This window comes from Balaenoptera borealis, assembly GCF_965194805.1.
Source record: "Balaenoptera borealis genome assembly, chromosome: 2".
In the NCBI taxonomy this organism is placed as follows: Eukaryota; Metazoa; Chordata; class Mammalia; order Artiodactyla; family Balaenopteridae; genus Balaenoptera; species Balaenoptera borealis.
In genome coordinates, this window is record NC_138867.1 from 44,230,412 (window position 1) to 44,245,656 (window position 15,245).

The 15,245-nt window shown below is 38.2% G+C and overlaps 1 protein-coding gene across 2 annotated transcripts in view; it reads right to left on the reverse strand.

The window, feature by feature from the left end:
• The window catches only part of CDC20B (cell division cycle 20B), a 62,038-nt gene that overhangs the window by 1,774 nt on the left and 45,019 nt on the right, over window positions 1–15,245 (reverse strand). Inside the window, exons 9-11 of one of the 2 annotated variants that reach the window (XM_082382373.1) lie at window positions 13,272–13,497; window positions 4,416–4,541; window positions 3,794–3,911 (exon numbers count right to left, since the gene is read on the reverse strand). In XM_082382373.1, coding sequence (XP_082238499.1) covers window positions 3,794–3,911; window positions 4,416–4,541; window positions 13,272–13,497 — 470 coding nt within the window. Of the gene's footprint in view, window positions 1–3,793; window positions 3,912–4,415; window positions 4,542–13,271; window positions 13,549–15,245 lie in introns of both variants that reach the window. The other variant, XM_082382372.1, reaches the window with a different exon arrangement.

Here is a 15,245-nt window from a genome sequence, read left to right on the forward strand (position 1 = left end):
CAAGGAGACATGGGATTGGCCCTAGGCATGTTGGTGCATTAAAAATGTTTAAATTTATAGATATAATGCCATCTTCTTATTTTACAGATGAAGAAAAAATTTAAGAGTATCGAACAATTTGTTCAAGGCCACACAGCTGATTAATGGCAGAGCCAGAACTAGAATCCAATTCAATGCTTTAACTGTTTACCATGCTCCAAATCCAACGCAAAGAAGAATCTCTTTTTCTAATGAAGGCCAGTATCCATTATTTTTTAAAAATTAAAATTTTTTTTATTTGAGCCATATAAATGAAAAGCAACTTAATTTAGTTAGGAAAATACAGATCATTATACCACTGCTTTAAAATTAAACCTAAAAAAGAAAAATCTATTCAATAAATATAATCAGTGATAAATACTCTTTCATTCTTTATTATGGTGTGTTAAGATGAAGAGGAAGGAAGAAGAGAAAGTGGAAAAAGGAATAACAGGGAAAAAATCCCAAATGTTTTATAGAGCAGGCTTTGAAAAATATCTTGACTTAAAAAATGGATAGCTACTTCTAGAACTTGTTAGGAATATGGCATTTGGATGGAAACAAAAACAATCTTGAAATACATTTTTCACATTAGTGACAATCTTAGTTTACTAGATAGTGGGAAATGCCACCTTATCTCAGATGAAGGTCCTCTTTTAGGATTTACATCCCCACGTGCCAAGAGTACTGTCACTGAAAGCATTGAAAGTTTGGTTTTCTTTATGCAGCTACATCCATAAATGAGACCACATACTGACGTATGTGCAATGGACTGATGAAACCCAGTCAAAGGTCAGATCTCATTTATAGACTAGAAAGTTACCTACCACTGTTTCAAACCTTGTAAATTACAACTCTCCGCGGGGTGGATAGGAGGGGGAATTATAAGGTATCTTTCTTCTGTAGTCAGGTGGGTGAGACCTCTCTAACTAAAATTTTCCCCCAGAGAATTATGACTCTGGGTAACAGGGTGAGACTTACTAAGGGCATGACCACAATCTAGAACAGCTTTTTTCCAGCTTTATGACCACAACTCATTGTCAAAACTACATTTTATGCAGTGACCCCATACATGCAAATGTACTGATAACTATGACAAAAGTTATTCACAAAATAATACCTACTTTTCCATTTTTCCATTCTATACCATTCTATTTCTTTTTTTTTTTTTTTTTTCAGTGCTGATCTTGACCCACAATGGAAACATTGAGAGACAGTAAAAACACATAGAAGCTGAAGACCTCAGCAGCCCCATGCCATGTGGCAGTGCCCCCTGAAGCACGTTCACGGAGCAAGAACCTCAAGATGCTCCCATACAAAGATTTCCCAGATGAATTTGGGAAACAGAGAATGCTGTAACTCCTCTTGGAGATTCCCAATACACATAACGTATCAAAGGCTTTGAGACATTCTTAGGAAAGAAAAACTGTTCTTGTTTAACCCAGAATTTCCAAATTTATTTGACCACATGATGTGTGTTTGTAAAACAATCTTCCTGCTAAACACTTTGCGGAAATCTTGTACACAGAAGAAACTACTGAGTTAGAGATGAAAATTAGTGTCTAAAACTTCAAAATTAACTGCATCTTCTCCAGCCAAAAGCATTTTAAAGGAAGGAGAAAAGGTTAAATGTACCTTTGGATAGCTATCTAATATCAATGAAAAAAATTCACAAGTCATTAAAACTAGAAAAGTATAACTTATTAAGGACAGAGAAACAAAAATGCACTAAGTACATTCTTTATTCTAAGCATCAGCAAATGGTTCAAGTATCTATCAGTACTCCCACCTAGCTGAAGGACCTATCTAGCTGCTGGAATTATAATTTTGTAAAGAACTGGGTTTTGGGGCTTGATTTTAAGTGTTTCTCTAAACTAAAAAGGTCTGATGAATTGTGATTAAATATATGCAAAGGACCAACTCATGCTTCTCCTACACTCATGCTGGTACTGAAGTGGCTCTGTCAAGAGCTGTCTGTATTTTTTTTTTTTAACACCTTTATTGGAGTATAATTGTTAGTTTCTGCTTTATAACAAAGTGAATCAGCTATACACATACATATATCCCCATATCTCCTCCCTCTTGCATCTCCCTGCCACCTCCCCCATCCCACCTCTCTAGGTGGTCACAAAACACCGAGCTGATCTCCCTATGCTATGCGGCTGCTTCCCACTAGCTAACGATTTTACATTTGGTAGTGTTTATATGTCCATGCCACTCTCTCACTTTTTCCCAGCTTACCCTTCCCCCTCCCCATATCCTCAAGTCCATTCTCTAGTAGGTCTGTGTCTTTATTCCCGACCTGTCCCTAGGTTCTTCATAACCACTTTTTTTTTTTTTTAGATTCCATATATATGTGTTAGTATATGGTATTTGTTTTTCTCTTTCTGACTTACTTCACTCTGTATGACAGTCTCTAGGTTCATCCACCTCACTACAAATAACTCAATTTTGTTTCTTTTTATGGCTGAGTAATACTCCATTGTATATATGTGCCACATCTTCTTTATCCATTCATCTGTTGATGGACACTTAGGTTGCTTCCATGTCCTGGCTACTGTAAATAGTGCTGCAATGAACACTGTGCTACATGACTCTTTTTGAATTATGGTTTTCTCAGGGTATATGTCCAGTAGTGGGATTGCTGGGTTGTATGGTAGTTCTATTTTTTAGTTTTTTAAGGAACCTACATACTGTTCTCCATAGTGGCTGTACCATGCCTGTATTTTTACTCACCAAGTCACACAGTATAACAGCTGAAGGATATATAGTCATTTTCAGGCTAACCTGAGCTCCAGCCAGCCTGACCAGCAGAAGCAGGAAGTCTTTCTGTTAAAGGTGTTTTGTTGTGGCCAAAAACATTCTCAGAATCTCCAAAGAGAGTCATGGTATTATCACTGCCTAATATTGTATATATTTGGTTTTTGTCTGTCTGCTCCCTCAAAAGTGTGAGCTCCATGAGGGCAAGGATATTGTCTGTCTGGTTTAGCTGTGTATTCCCAGTGCCACAAAAAGTGCCTGGCACATAGTAGATGCTAAATAAATAAATGTTGAATAAATAACTTTCAGGGATGACCAGAAGACAAGTTGAGTGGCAAGAGGAAGAAGATAGAATATGTAATCAGAGGTCTACAAGAGACTGGATGCCAGTGCTCTGTTCCTTCATCAGCCAACACTTCTGTCTCCCTAATTCCCTCAGCCCCCTTTAACATTTCAGATTGCACCAAAGAGCATTTAAGGCTCTTGAGGACAAGGTCCGGGTCTTATTCTCCATCATGGGGTCTTGCTCTCAAGAAGTAACCAGTAAACATTTACAGAACTATGCCGAGAAAGAACAACAGTCTGCCTTGAAAGGGCAGAGGCTCCCCAGAGTCTCACAGCCTGGAGTGGTCTCCCCACATAGAACAATGTCTCACCCTTTTCATACTTCCTTATCTCCCACACATTTCAGCTCTGCTGGTTCTTCTGCAAAATAGGGTAAGATGAGTTATAATGCTAACTCCAGAGTTCAGAAACACATTTTGAAAACTGTCCACAATCATCACTGCATACACGAATGCAAGAAGACATGACAGTTATAAGTGACGAACAATCAAATTCAGAAACACTCAGCTATATACACTCCCTGAGGTGTGGTGGGTGTAGGGCTTTTTCCTCTGATAAAATATATACTTCAAAGAACCAGAAGGAGAAAATCTTCCATTCATGGATTTTTCCACCAGTAGCAGCTCACTTTGCAATAGGTACATGGAATTTTACTTACCTATTTACTTACCAAAAAACCCACGGGACCTGGCCAGAGCAGGACAGGACCACACAGTCACATCATTCTTAGGAGACCCTTGGCCAGTTGCAATCTCCTTTGTCTTAGGTAGCCAGATTAGGGAACAAATCTGTAATAATGACCCCCAAAATATAGAATTATGGCAATTTCTGAATCATTGAATGCATTTTAAACTAATCCTAGGCAGAATGCTCTGTCCACATCTATCCTCCAGTCCACGCATGGGGTTAGGGCATTAGAGGAATTATGTTAGTTCTAGGAAAGTTTATCCCAAGGCAACAAAAGACTAAACATACAAATAGGCTTAGGCGCAATGAACCTATGAATTGAAGTGGACTATGGTCATTGTCTAGGAAGAGTCAGACTACGCTCACGTTTCACAGTCAAAGCAGTGCTGAGAAAGAAGGGAAATGAAAAAAAAGGATACACAAGTTCAATTAACTTTCAACTCACAGATGAAGAAGGTTTTACAAAAAGAAACTCTTATGAACTGAAATTCCTGTAGACTTAGCAGGTAAAGAGAGGTGTGTTTGGGTTCTATGCTCTATCATAAGTTATTTTCACAAGATTCTAGAAGATCAGTATGAAGGTAAACTCCCTGAGAGACGTTTACCTGTGAGTTTGTGCTTGGGGTCTGGATGCTCTGCCCAGTATTTATGTCCAGGATGTGTAAGTGTCCGTCCTTCATTCCTCCTCCAACAGCGAGGATTTCAGACTGCCAGGGACACCAATCCATGGCCTTTAAAGTTCCAAATAATCACACAGGCAGGTCAGCTTCGGAGAAGGTGAACTCATGAATGAGCTGCACGCATATAAGCAGAAGTTCCAGAGCTCTGTCCCCATGGCAGATCTCCAGGACCTCTGATCCAAAGGCAAGAGCTACTTTACTCTCCAGAGATTACTTCTCAGGGACTAGAAATCACGTATTCGTGCCTTCTTCAAATTTAGATAACAATTGCAAGTATTTTAAACATAGAAAAACCCCACAATAATATGTTTGAAAAGCTTCATTCAACACATCCTCTGGGGCAAAAATCTGCTGCTGGAAGAGTTGACATGTGCCCCTAGCATCTAGTTATAAAATACAGTCTTCCTCTGGTTTGTCTACCTGTGTCCTTAGGTTCTAGGTCAGAGAGGGAATAGAAAAGAATAGAGAGCTATACATGCTTGCTCACAACACAAGAAAATCTCATGTATTTCAAATCTTAATACATTTTAGAAAATAAAATTGCCTTTTCTTTAGTTATAAATTGTTATTGTTAATTCTGAAAAACAGAATTTAATATTATACATTTATATTGATAATTGAAATGACTAGTGACAGTAACTTTAAAAAACATTTTAACAAATATTTCAGTTATATTTATCTGTATATCCTTATCAATCATCCTGGCAACTATTCTCATTTTTACATATTATCTTCTATATGTAAAATTATTTTATAAAGTACTAAGCATAATGTATATACTATTTTATTTTTCTGTTGTTTTCACTTATTATATGGCTTTCCATGTTTAACTTATTTTTCATAATTATCATTTTTAGTAAGCCCACTTTATTCCATCATGTTATTATACTCTAATTAATGTTTGTTCTAATGCTGGACTCAGGTTGATTTTTTTATCTTATTTTGGTTTGGTTTGCATTGGGTTGGGTTGAGTTTTTTGGAGAGAAGTGGATTGGGGGGATTGTGTTTTTGTTGTTTATTTTTATAAAGAATACTTTAATAGGGTTCAAGATGGCGGAGTAGAAGGATGTGCGCTCACTCCCTCTTGCGAGAGCACTGGAATCACAACTAACTGATGAACAATCATCAACAGGAAGACACTGGAACTCACCAAAAAGATACCCCACATCCAAAGACAAAGGAGAAGCCACAGTGAGATGGTACGAGGGGTGCAATCACAGTAAAATCAAATCCCATAGCTACTGGGGGGGTGACTCACAAACTGGAGAACACTTATACCACAGAAGTAAATCCACTGGAGTGAAGGTTCTGAGCCCCATGTCAGGCTTCCCAACCTGGGGGTCTGGCAACGGAAGGAGGAATTCCTAGAGAATCAGACTTTGAAGGCTAGCGGGATTTGATTGCAGGACTTTGACAGGACTGGGGGACACAGAGACTCCACTCTTGGAGGGCACACACTAAGTAGTGTGCACATCGGGACCCAGGGGAAGGAGCAGTGACCCCATAGGAGATTGAACCAGACCTACCTGCTAGTGTTGGAGGGTCTCCTGTAGAGGCAGGGGGTGGCTGTGGCTCACCACGGGGACAAGGACACTGGCAGCAGAAGTTCTGGGAAGTACTCCTTGGCATGAGCCCTCCCAGAGTCGGCCATTAGCCCCACCAAAGAGCCAGGTAGGCTCCAGTCCTGGGTTGCCTCAGGCCAAACAACCATCAGGGAGGGAATCCAGCCCCACCCGTCAACAGAGAGGCAGATTAAAGTTTTACTGAGCTCTGCCCACCAGAGCAACACTCAGCTCTACCCACCACCAGTCCCTCCCATCAGGAAGCTTGCACAAGCCTCTTAGATAGCCTCATCCACCAGAGGGCAGACAGCAGAAGCAAGAAAAGCTACAATTCTGCAGCCTGTGGAATGAAACCACATTCACAGAAAGATAGACAAAATGAAAAGGCAGAGGATTATGCACCAGATGAAGGAACAAGATAAAACCCCAGAAAAACAACTAAATGAAGTGGAGATAGGCAACCTTCCAGAAAAAGAATTCAGAATAATGATAGTGAAGATGATACAGGACCTCGGAAAAAGAATGGAGGCAAAGATCGAGAAGATTCAAGAAATGTTTAACAAAGACCTAGAAGAAATAAAGAACAAACAAACAGAGATGAACAATACAATAACTGAAATGAAAAATACACTACAAGGAATCAATAGCAGAATAACTGAGACAGAAGAACCTATAAGTGACCTGGAAGACAGAAAGGTGGAATTCACTGCCATGGAACAGAATACAGAGAAAAGAATGAAAAGAAATGAAGACAGCCTAAGAGACCTCTGGGACAACATTAAATGCAACAACATTCACATTATAGGGGTCCCAGAAGGAGAAGAGAGAGAGAAAGACCCGAGAAAATATTTGAATAGATTATAGTCAAAAAATTCCCTAACATGAGAAAGGAAATAGCCACCCAAGTCCAGGAAGTGCACAGAGTCCCAGGCAGCATAAACTGAAGGGGAAACACGCTGAGACACAGAGGAATCAAATTGACAAAAATTAAAGACAAAGAAAAATTATTGAAAGCAACAAGGGAAAAACGACAAATAACATACAAGGGAACTCCCATAAGGTTAACAGCTGATTTCTCAGCAGAAACTCTACAAGCCAGAAGGGAGTGGCATGTGGCATGATATATTTAAAGTGATGAAAGGGAATAACCTACAACCAAGATTACTCTACCCAGCAAGGATCTCATTCAGATTTGATGGAGAAATCAAAAGCTTTACGAACAAGCAAAAGCTAAGAGAATTCAGCACCACCAAACCAGCTCGACAACAAATGCTAAAGGAACTTCTCTAAGTGGGAAACACAAGAGAAGAAAAGGACCTACAAAAACAAACCCAAAACAATTAAGAAAATGGTCATAGGAACATACATATCAATAATTACCTTAAACGTGAATGGATTAAATGCTCCAATCAAAAGACACAGGCTTGTTGAATGGATACAAAAACAAGACCCATATATATACTGTCTACAAGAGACCCACTTCAGACCTAGGGACACATACAGACTGAAAGTGAGGGGATGGAAGAAGATATTCCATGCAAATGGAAATCAAAAGAAAGCTGGAGTAGCAATACTCATATCAGATAAAATAGATGTTAAAATAAAGAATGTTACAAGAGAAAAGGAAGGACACTACATAATGATCAAGGGATCAATCCAAGAAGAAGATATAACAATTATAAATATATATGCAGCCAACATAGGAGCAGCTCAATACATAAGGCAACTGCTAACAGCTATAAAAGAGGAAATCGACACTAACACAATAATAGTGGGGGACTTTAACACCTTACTTACACCAAAGGACAGATCACCCAGACAGAAAATTAATAAGGAAACACAAGCTTTAAATGACACAATAGACCAGATAGATTTAATTGATATTTATAGGACATTCCATCCAAAAATAGCAGATTACACTTTCTTCTCAAGTGCACACGGAACATTCTCCAGGATAGATCACATATTGGGTCACAAATCAAGCCTCAGTAAATTTAAGAAAATTGAAATCATATCAAGCATCTTTTCCAAGCACAATGTTATGAGATTAGAAATCAATTCAGGGAAAAAAACGTAAAAAACACAAACACATGGAGGCTAAACAATACGTTACTAAGTAAACAAGAGATCACCGAAGAACAAAGAGGAAATCAAAAAATACCTAGAGACAAATTACAACGAAAATACGACAATCCAAAACGTATGGGATGCAGCAAAAGCTGTTCCAAGAGGGAAGTTTATAGCAATACAAGCCTACCTCAAGAAACAAGAAAAATCTCAAATGAACAATCTAACCTTACACCTAAAGGAACTAGAGAAAGAAGAACAAACAAAACCCAAAGTTAGTAGAAGGAAAGAAATCATAAAGATCAGAGCAGAAATAAATGAAATAGAAACAAAGAAAACAATAGTAAAGATCAATAAAAACTAAAAGATGGCTCTTTGAGAAGATAAACAAAATTGATAAACCTTTAGCCAGACTCATCAAGAAAAAGAGGGAGAGGACTCAAATCAAAAAAATTAGAAATGAAAAAGGAGAAGTTACAATGGACACCACAGAAATACAAAGCATCATAAGAGACTACTACAAGCAACACTATGCCGATAAAATGGACAACCTGGAAGAAATGGACAAATTCTTAGAAAGGTATAGCCTTCCAAGACGGAACCAGGAAGAAACAGAAAATATGAACAGCCCAATCACAAGTAATGAAATTGAAACTGTGATTAAAAATCTTCCAACAAACAGAAGTCCAGGACCAGATGGCTTCACAGGTGAATTCTATCAAACTTTTGGAGAAGAACTAACACTCATCCTTCTCAAACTCTTCCAAAAAATTGCAGAGGAAGGAACACTCCCAAACTCATTCTATGGGGCCACCATCACCCTGATACCAAAACCAGACAAAAATACTACAAAAAGAGAAAATTACAGACCAATATCACTGATGAATATAGATTCAAAAATCCTCAACAAAATACTAGCAAACAGAATCCAACAACACATTAAAAGGATCATGCACCATGATCAAGTGGAATTTATCCCAGGGATGCAAGGATTCTTCAATATACACAAATCAATCAATGTGGTACACCATATTAACAAACTGAATAATAAAAACCATATGTTCATTTCAATAGATGCATAAAAAGCTTTTGACAAAATTCAACACCCATTTATGATAAAAACTCTCCAGAAAGTGGGCATAGAGGGAACCTACCTCAACATAATAAAGGCCATATACGACAAACCCACAGCAAACATCATTCTCAATGGTGAAAAACTGAAACCATTTCCTCTAACATCAGGAACAAGACAAGGATGTCCACTCTTGCCACTATTATTCAACATAGTTTTGGAAGTCCTAGCCATGGCAATCAGAGAATAAAAAGAAGTAAAAGGAATACAAATAAGAAAAGAAGAAGTAAAGCTGTCACTGTTTGCAGATGACATGATACTATACATAGAGAATCCTAAAGATGCTACCAGAAAACTACTAGAGCTAATCAATGAATTTGGTAAAGTAGCAGGATATAAAATTAATGCACAGAAATCTCTTGCATTCCTATACACTAATGATGAAAAATCTGAAAGAGAAATTAAGGAAACACTCCCATTTACCACAGCAACAAAAAGAATAAAATACCTAGGAATAAACATATCTAAGAAGACAAAAGACCTGTATGCAGAAAACTATAAGACACTGATGAAAGAAATTAAAGATATTACAAACAGATGGAGAGATATACCATGTTCTTGGACTGGAAGAATCAATATTGTGAAAATGACTATACTACCCAAAGCAATCTACAGATTCAATGCATTCCCTATGAAATTACCAGTTGCAATTTTTACAGAACTAGAACAAAAAAATCTTAAAATTTGTAGAGACACAAAAGACCCCGAATTGCCAAAGCAGTCTTGAGGGAAAAAAACGGAGCTGGAGGAATCAGACTCCCTGACTTCAGACTATACTACAAAGCTACAGTAATCAAGACAATATGGTACTGGCACAAAAACAGATATATAGATAAATGGAACAGGATAGAAAGCCCAGAGATAAACCCACGCACCTATGGTCAACTAAGCTATGACAAAGTTGGCAAGGATATACAATGGAGAAAAGACAGCCTCTTCAATAAGTGGTGCTGGGAAAACTGGACAGCTACATGTAAAGGAATGAAATTAGAACACTCCCTAACACCATATACAAAAATAAAATCAAAATGGATTAGAGGCCTAAATGTAAGACCGGACACTATAAATCTCTTAGAGGAAAACATAGGAAGAACACTCTTTGACATAAATTACAGAAAGATCTTTTTTGATCCACATCTTAGAGTAACAGAAATAAAAACAAAAATAAACAACAGGGACCTAATGAAACTTAAAAGCTTTTGCAAAGCAAAGGAAACTACAAACAAGATGAAAAGACAGCCCTCTGAATGGGAGAAAATATTTGCAAACGAATCAATGGACAAAGGATTAACCTCCAAAATATATAAACTGCTCATGCAGCTCAATATTAAAAAAAGAAACAACCTAATTCCCAAAATGGGCAGAAGACCTAATAGACATTTCTCCAAAGAAGACATACAGATGGCCAAGAAGCACATGAAAAGCTGCTCAACATCACTAATTACTAGAGAAATGCAAATCAAAACTATGATGAGGTATCACCTCACACCAGTCAAAATGGCCATCATCAGAAAATCTACAGACAACAAATGCTGGAGAGGGTGTGGAGGAAAGGGAACCCTCTTGCACTGTTGGTGGGAATGTAAATTGATACAGCCACTATGGAGAACAGTATGGACGTTCCTTAAAAAACTAAAAATAGAATTACCATATGATCCAGCAATCCCACTACTGGGCATATACCCAGAGAAAACCATAATTCAAAAAGACACATGCACCCCAATGTTCATTGCAGCACTATTTACAATAGCCAGGTCATGGAAGCAACCTAAATGCCCGTCGACAGACGAATGGATAAAGAAGATGTGGTACATGTATAGAATGGAATATTACTCAGCCATAAAAAGGAACGAAACTGGGTCATTTGTAGAGACGTGGATGGATCTAGAGACTGTCATACAGAGTGAAGTAAGTCAGAAAGAGAAAAACAAATATCGTATATTAACGCATTTATGTGGAACCTAGAAAAATGGTACAGATGAACCAGTTTGCAGGGCAGAAATAGAGACACAGATGTAGAGAACAAACGTATGGACACCAAGGGGAGAAAGTGGGGGGTGGTGGTGGTGATGTGATGAATTGGGTGATTGGGATTGACATGTATACACTGATGTGTATAAAATTGATGACTAATAGGAACGTGCTGTATAAAAAATAAATAAAATAAAATTTAAAAATTTAAAAAAAGAATACTATAATAAATACAGTCTGGCATATGTCTTTTGTTTCTGATATATTATTATTTTTTTTAATCTATTTATTTGTTTTTATTTATTTATGGCTGTGTTGGGTCTTCGTTTCTGCATGAGGGCTTTCTCCAGTTGTGGCAAGCGGGGGCCACTCTTCATCGCGGTGCGCGGGCCTCTCACTATCACGGCCTCTCTTGTTGCGGAGCACAGGCTCCAAACGCGCAGGCTCAGTAATTGCGGCTCATGGGCCCAGTTGCTCCGCGGCATGTGGGATCTTCCCAGATCAGGGCACGAACCCGTGTCCCCTGCATTGGCAGGCAGATTCCCAACCACTGCACCACCAGGGAAGCCCGTGTGATATATTATTTTATTAGGTAAATTCCAAGCTTCGGAAGTGCTGATATAGGTTTCCAAATAGTTGTAACTTTTTATAACACCAGCATCAAATGAGTACATTAATCTCATCCTGAGTTTAAGCTTAATTGGAGTTAAAAACTAATCTCCCATCCCACATACCCTTTATCAACATCCTCCATCAATATGTAGAATCTCATTCTCCTCCCTTTGAATCTGGGAGGGCTTGTGACTAGCTTACAAACAATAGAATGCACCAACAGTGTCACTGCGTGACTTGTGGAATTAGTTATAAAAGGTGATGCCGCTTTCACCTTGTTCTCTAAAGCACTGGCCCTGTTGCCCTGAGCCACAAAGTCCAACTCTCTTAAGGCTGCCATGTTGTGAGGAAGCCCAAACTGACCCAATGTGGAGAAGCTCTGAGACCACATGAAGAGGGAAGGATGACTAGCCAGCCAACAGCTGCGCCAGCTCCCAGCACTTTTAGCTTCAGTCACTGTCTGACTACAACCTCATGAGAGACCCTGAGCCAGAACTGCTGAGAAGACCCCTTCCCAAAGTCTGACCCACAGAAACCATAAAAGATAATAAAATAATCGTTGTGTTAAGCCACTAGGTTTTAGGGTAATTTGTTACATAGCAATAGATAACCAGAATAAATACCATAAATAGAAAACTTAAACAATGAAATATGGTTATAGTTCATACAAGAAAGACAATGAAGAACTCTAATCAGTCAACCTACCTTCAAAGTAAAGACCTTGACCTTGTATGGTGAATAAATGTACAATTTAATTTTCAGTTGAAATAAAATATTTGCAATATATATGTATCATATCTTATGGTTACCTACCTTAGTTGTCTTTTTAAAATAACCATTCAGCTACACCCCTGACTGGGCTGGATAAGAGGGCTATTTCAGTAAACACAAAATTTTGCATACAATTTGAAGAGGCTGAGAAATTCTCCTGAGCCCGTGGACCCCAGTTTTATCATAGAATATTTTTATGTTTTTTAGAGAGTATCTTTATGTTTATTAGCAATCATTTTCTTCAATACCCTACTTCCAATTAGCTTTTACTATAAACAAGCTGTTTTGGCAAAACTAGAATCTCCATCATGAGAGAAATCACACAGATGTCAACCTCTGAAGTCTGCTTCTGCTCCTGCTATACTAGTTGGCTAGTTGTTGGTAAGTGTGAAAATATTTACACTGGTGACTGTTCTTATGATTCCCCAGGTAGTAGCTGCCACAAGGCTTGGCTTGCCCAGGTTTCCAGAAACTCTTAGTTCAATTCAATGTATTTCTGATAAGACATCTAAGAATGTAAGCAGCTCTTTGCAGGAAGCAGCTCTCTGCAGATCTTTTGTCTTGTCACTTCAGCAAAACTATATTTTAACTAATTTTACACCAGATGCCCCATGCTTAACTAACCTCCAGCCCAAGCACAACTTTCAAAACTGTTGGATTTCTTACCTTGACTGCTGTAGGTTGGGGTATGACGTTTAGCGGGTGACCCTGTGCATTCACACCTGGATCATGGGGCCATATAGTCAGCAGTCCATCACTACAGCCACTGGAAAGCAGCCTGCCACCCGGCGACCACTTCAGGGCACACACAGCTTGCTTGTGGTGAAGAGTTCCAACATGGTGCTGGGCTACCCGAACATCGTGATGATAAACACGGCCCAGTCTCGACCCACTGCCCAGAGGTAAAGGGGCAGGTTTAGGACAGAAAACTTGAGCCCTAATGCTGCATAAGCATAACATGAAAGAAAGTAATGTTCAAACCCCTGAAAGACCCCTTAGGACAGATACAAAACACAGACATTTCTTGAGTTAATAAGGATGGAGTATTCTGCCTGGGTGATTCTTCCCACAAGTGAAATAGATTTGCCTGGCAGAGTTTCAAATCTGGATATTTAAAACATATCTTTTGATAGATAACTCTAATGGCTTTAATATGATGCTTTAAAGTTAATGGCTTTAACTTTAATGGCTTTAATACAGGCATGGAAAAAATAAATTTAGAAGATTATCATATTTTCCCAGATAGTAGTTTATGTACTAGACCCAGGAAATATTACTTTTCTGGAATTCAGAATATTTCATATTATCTCAACGAAATGGCATATGTGTATGATATATGTGTTAGACATAAAAATGTATTATTTCCTTTTTCTATTAATCTACAGATCTACTATTAGTTTGCTCATGCTACTAATATCTAAAAAGAATATAAAACTATCTGAATGTCACAGCAAACTGCAATATGATTCAAAATCACTGGATAATGTCTCCGATCTCAGTGATTTGGATCCAAATGATGATAAAGGTCCTATCACACAAAGATAATGAACTCTTTCTGGACTAGTTTTCTCCAAGGAGAAAGTAAATAACTGCCTACATTTATTTCTGAAGTTTCTCAAAGTGCAGCATCAGATTTTTAAAAACTACTTAGGCACAGCCCAGATAGCATTTTGATGAATAGTATGGACTCTGTGGCCAGACCACCTGGTTCGAAGCCTGACTCTTCCCCTTATGTTAACCATGTGACCTCAGGCTGGTGTCTCAGTTTACTCCTCAGAAAAAGAGGGTGGGGGGACATAAACCACTTTATAATGTCATTGCAGGGATTAAAACGCAATTACACACATAAAGAGTTAGCACATTGCCTGGCACAGAGTATTCTAAAATGTTAGCTGCTATGATTATAAGAAAGTATTTGTTCATGTTCCTCATGGATAATGAAACTAAACTTAAGCAATGTAAATAGATTGTAAAAGGAACTCGAGTATAGAATTGACCTGACTACAACAACTTCACAGGGTAAATATTTAGGCCTATATAAGGGCAATTTGCTTAAGTAGTTTTAAGTCTAGCCTATAATCACAAGGTATTAAAACCTCAAATTTACATCTGTGCTACTTAAAGAAATGGTAAAAGGCTTCAAATTTTATTTAAATTTAAATCTACTTTAAGAAATACAGTATGAAGATGAATGACTGTTATTAAATACGTATTTAGACCAATTATGTAGGCTCACAGGGACAAGTCGCTTAACTTTCCTGGTCAAAAAGAAGCAGTTAGATGACTAAATCAGTAGCTCTCAAAAGTGATAAAGTGTCAGCATCACTTGGGAAATTAGAAATGCATATCATCAGCACACCTCAGACCTACTGCATCAGAAATTCCCAGAGTGAGAGCAGCAATCTGGGTTTTGAGGAGCCCTCCAGGGATTCTGACACACTCTCAAGTCTGAGAATCACTGAACTGGTTAATCTATGAGGTTCCTTCCAGCTCTAACCTCTGTGGGTCTGGGAATTGGAAATGTGCCCCAGAAAGCTTAACATATTCCAAATTAGTGATACTGATAGCAATAAATACCCATTTCAACAAAATATCCCTCTAGTAGGTATTACTTGGCACGGAGAAACTTTTCGCTTAAAC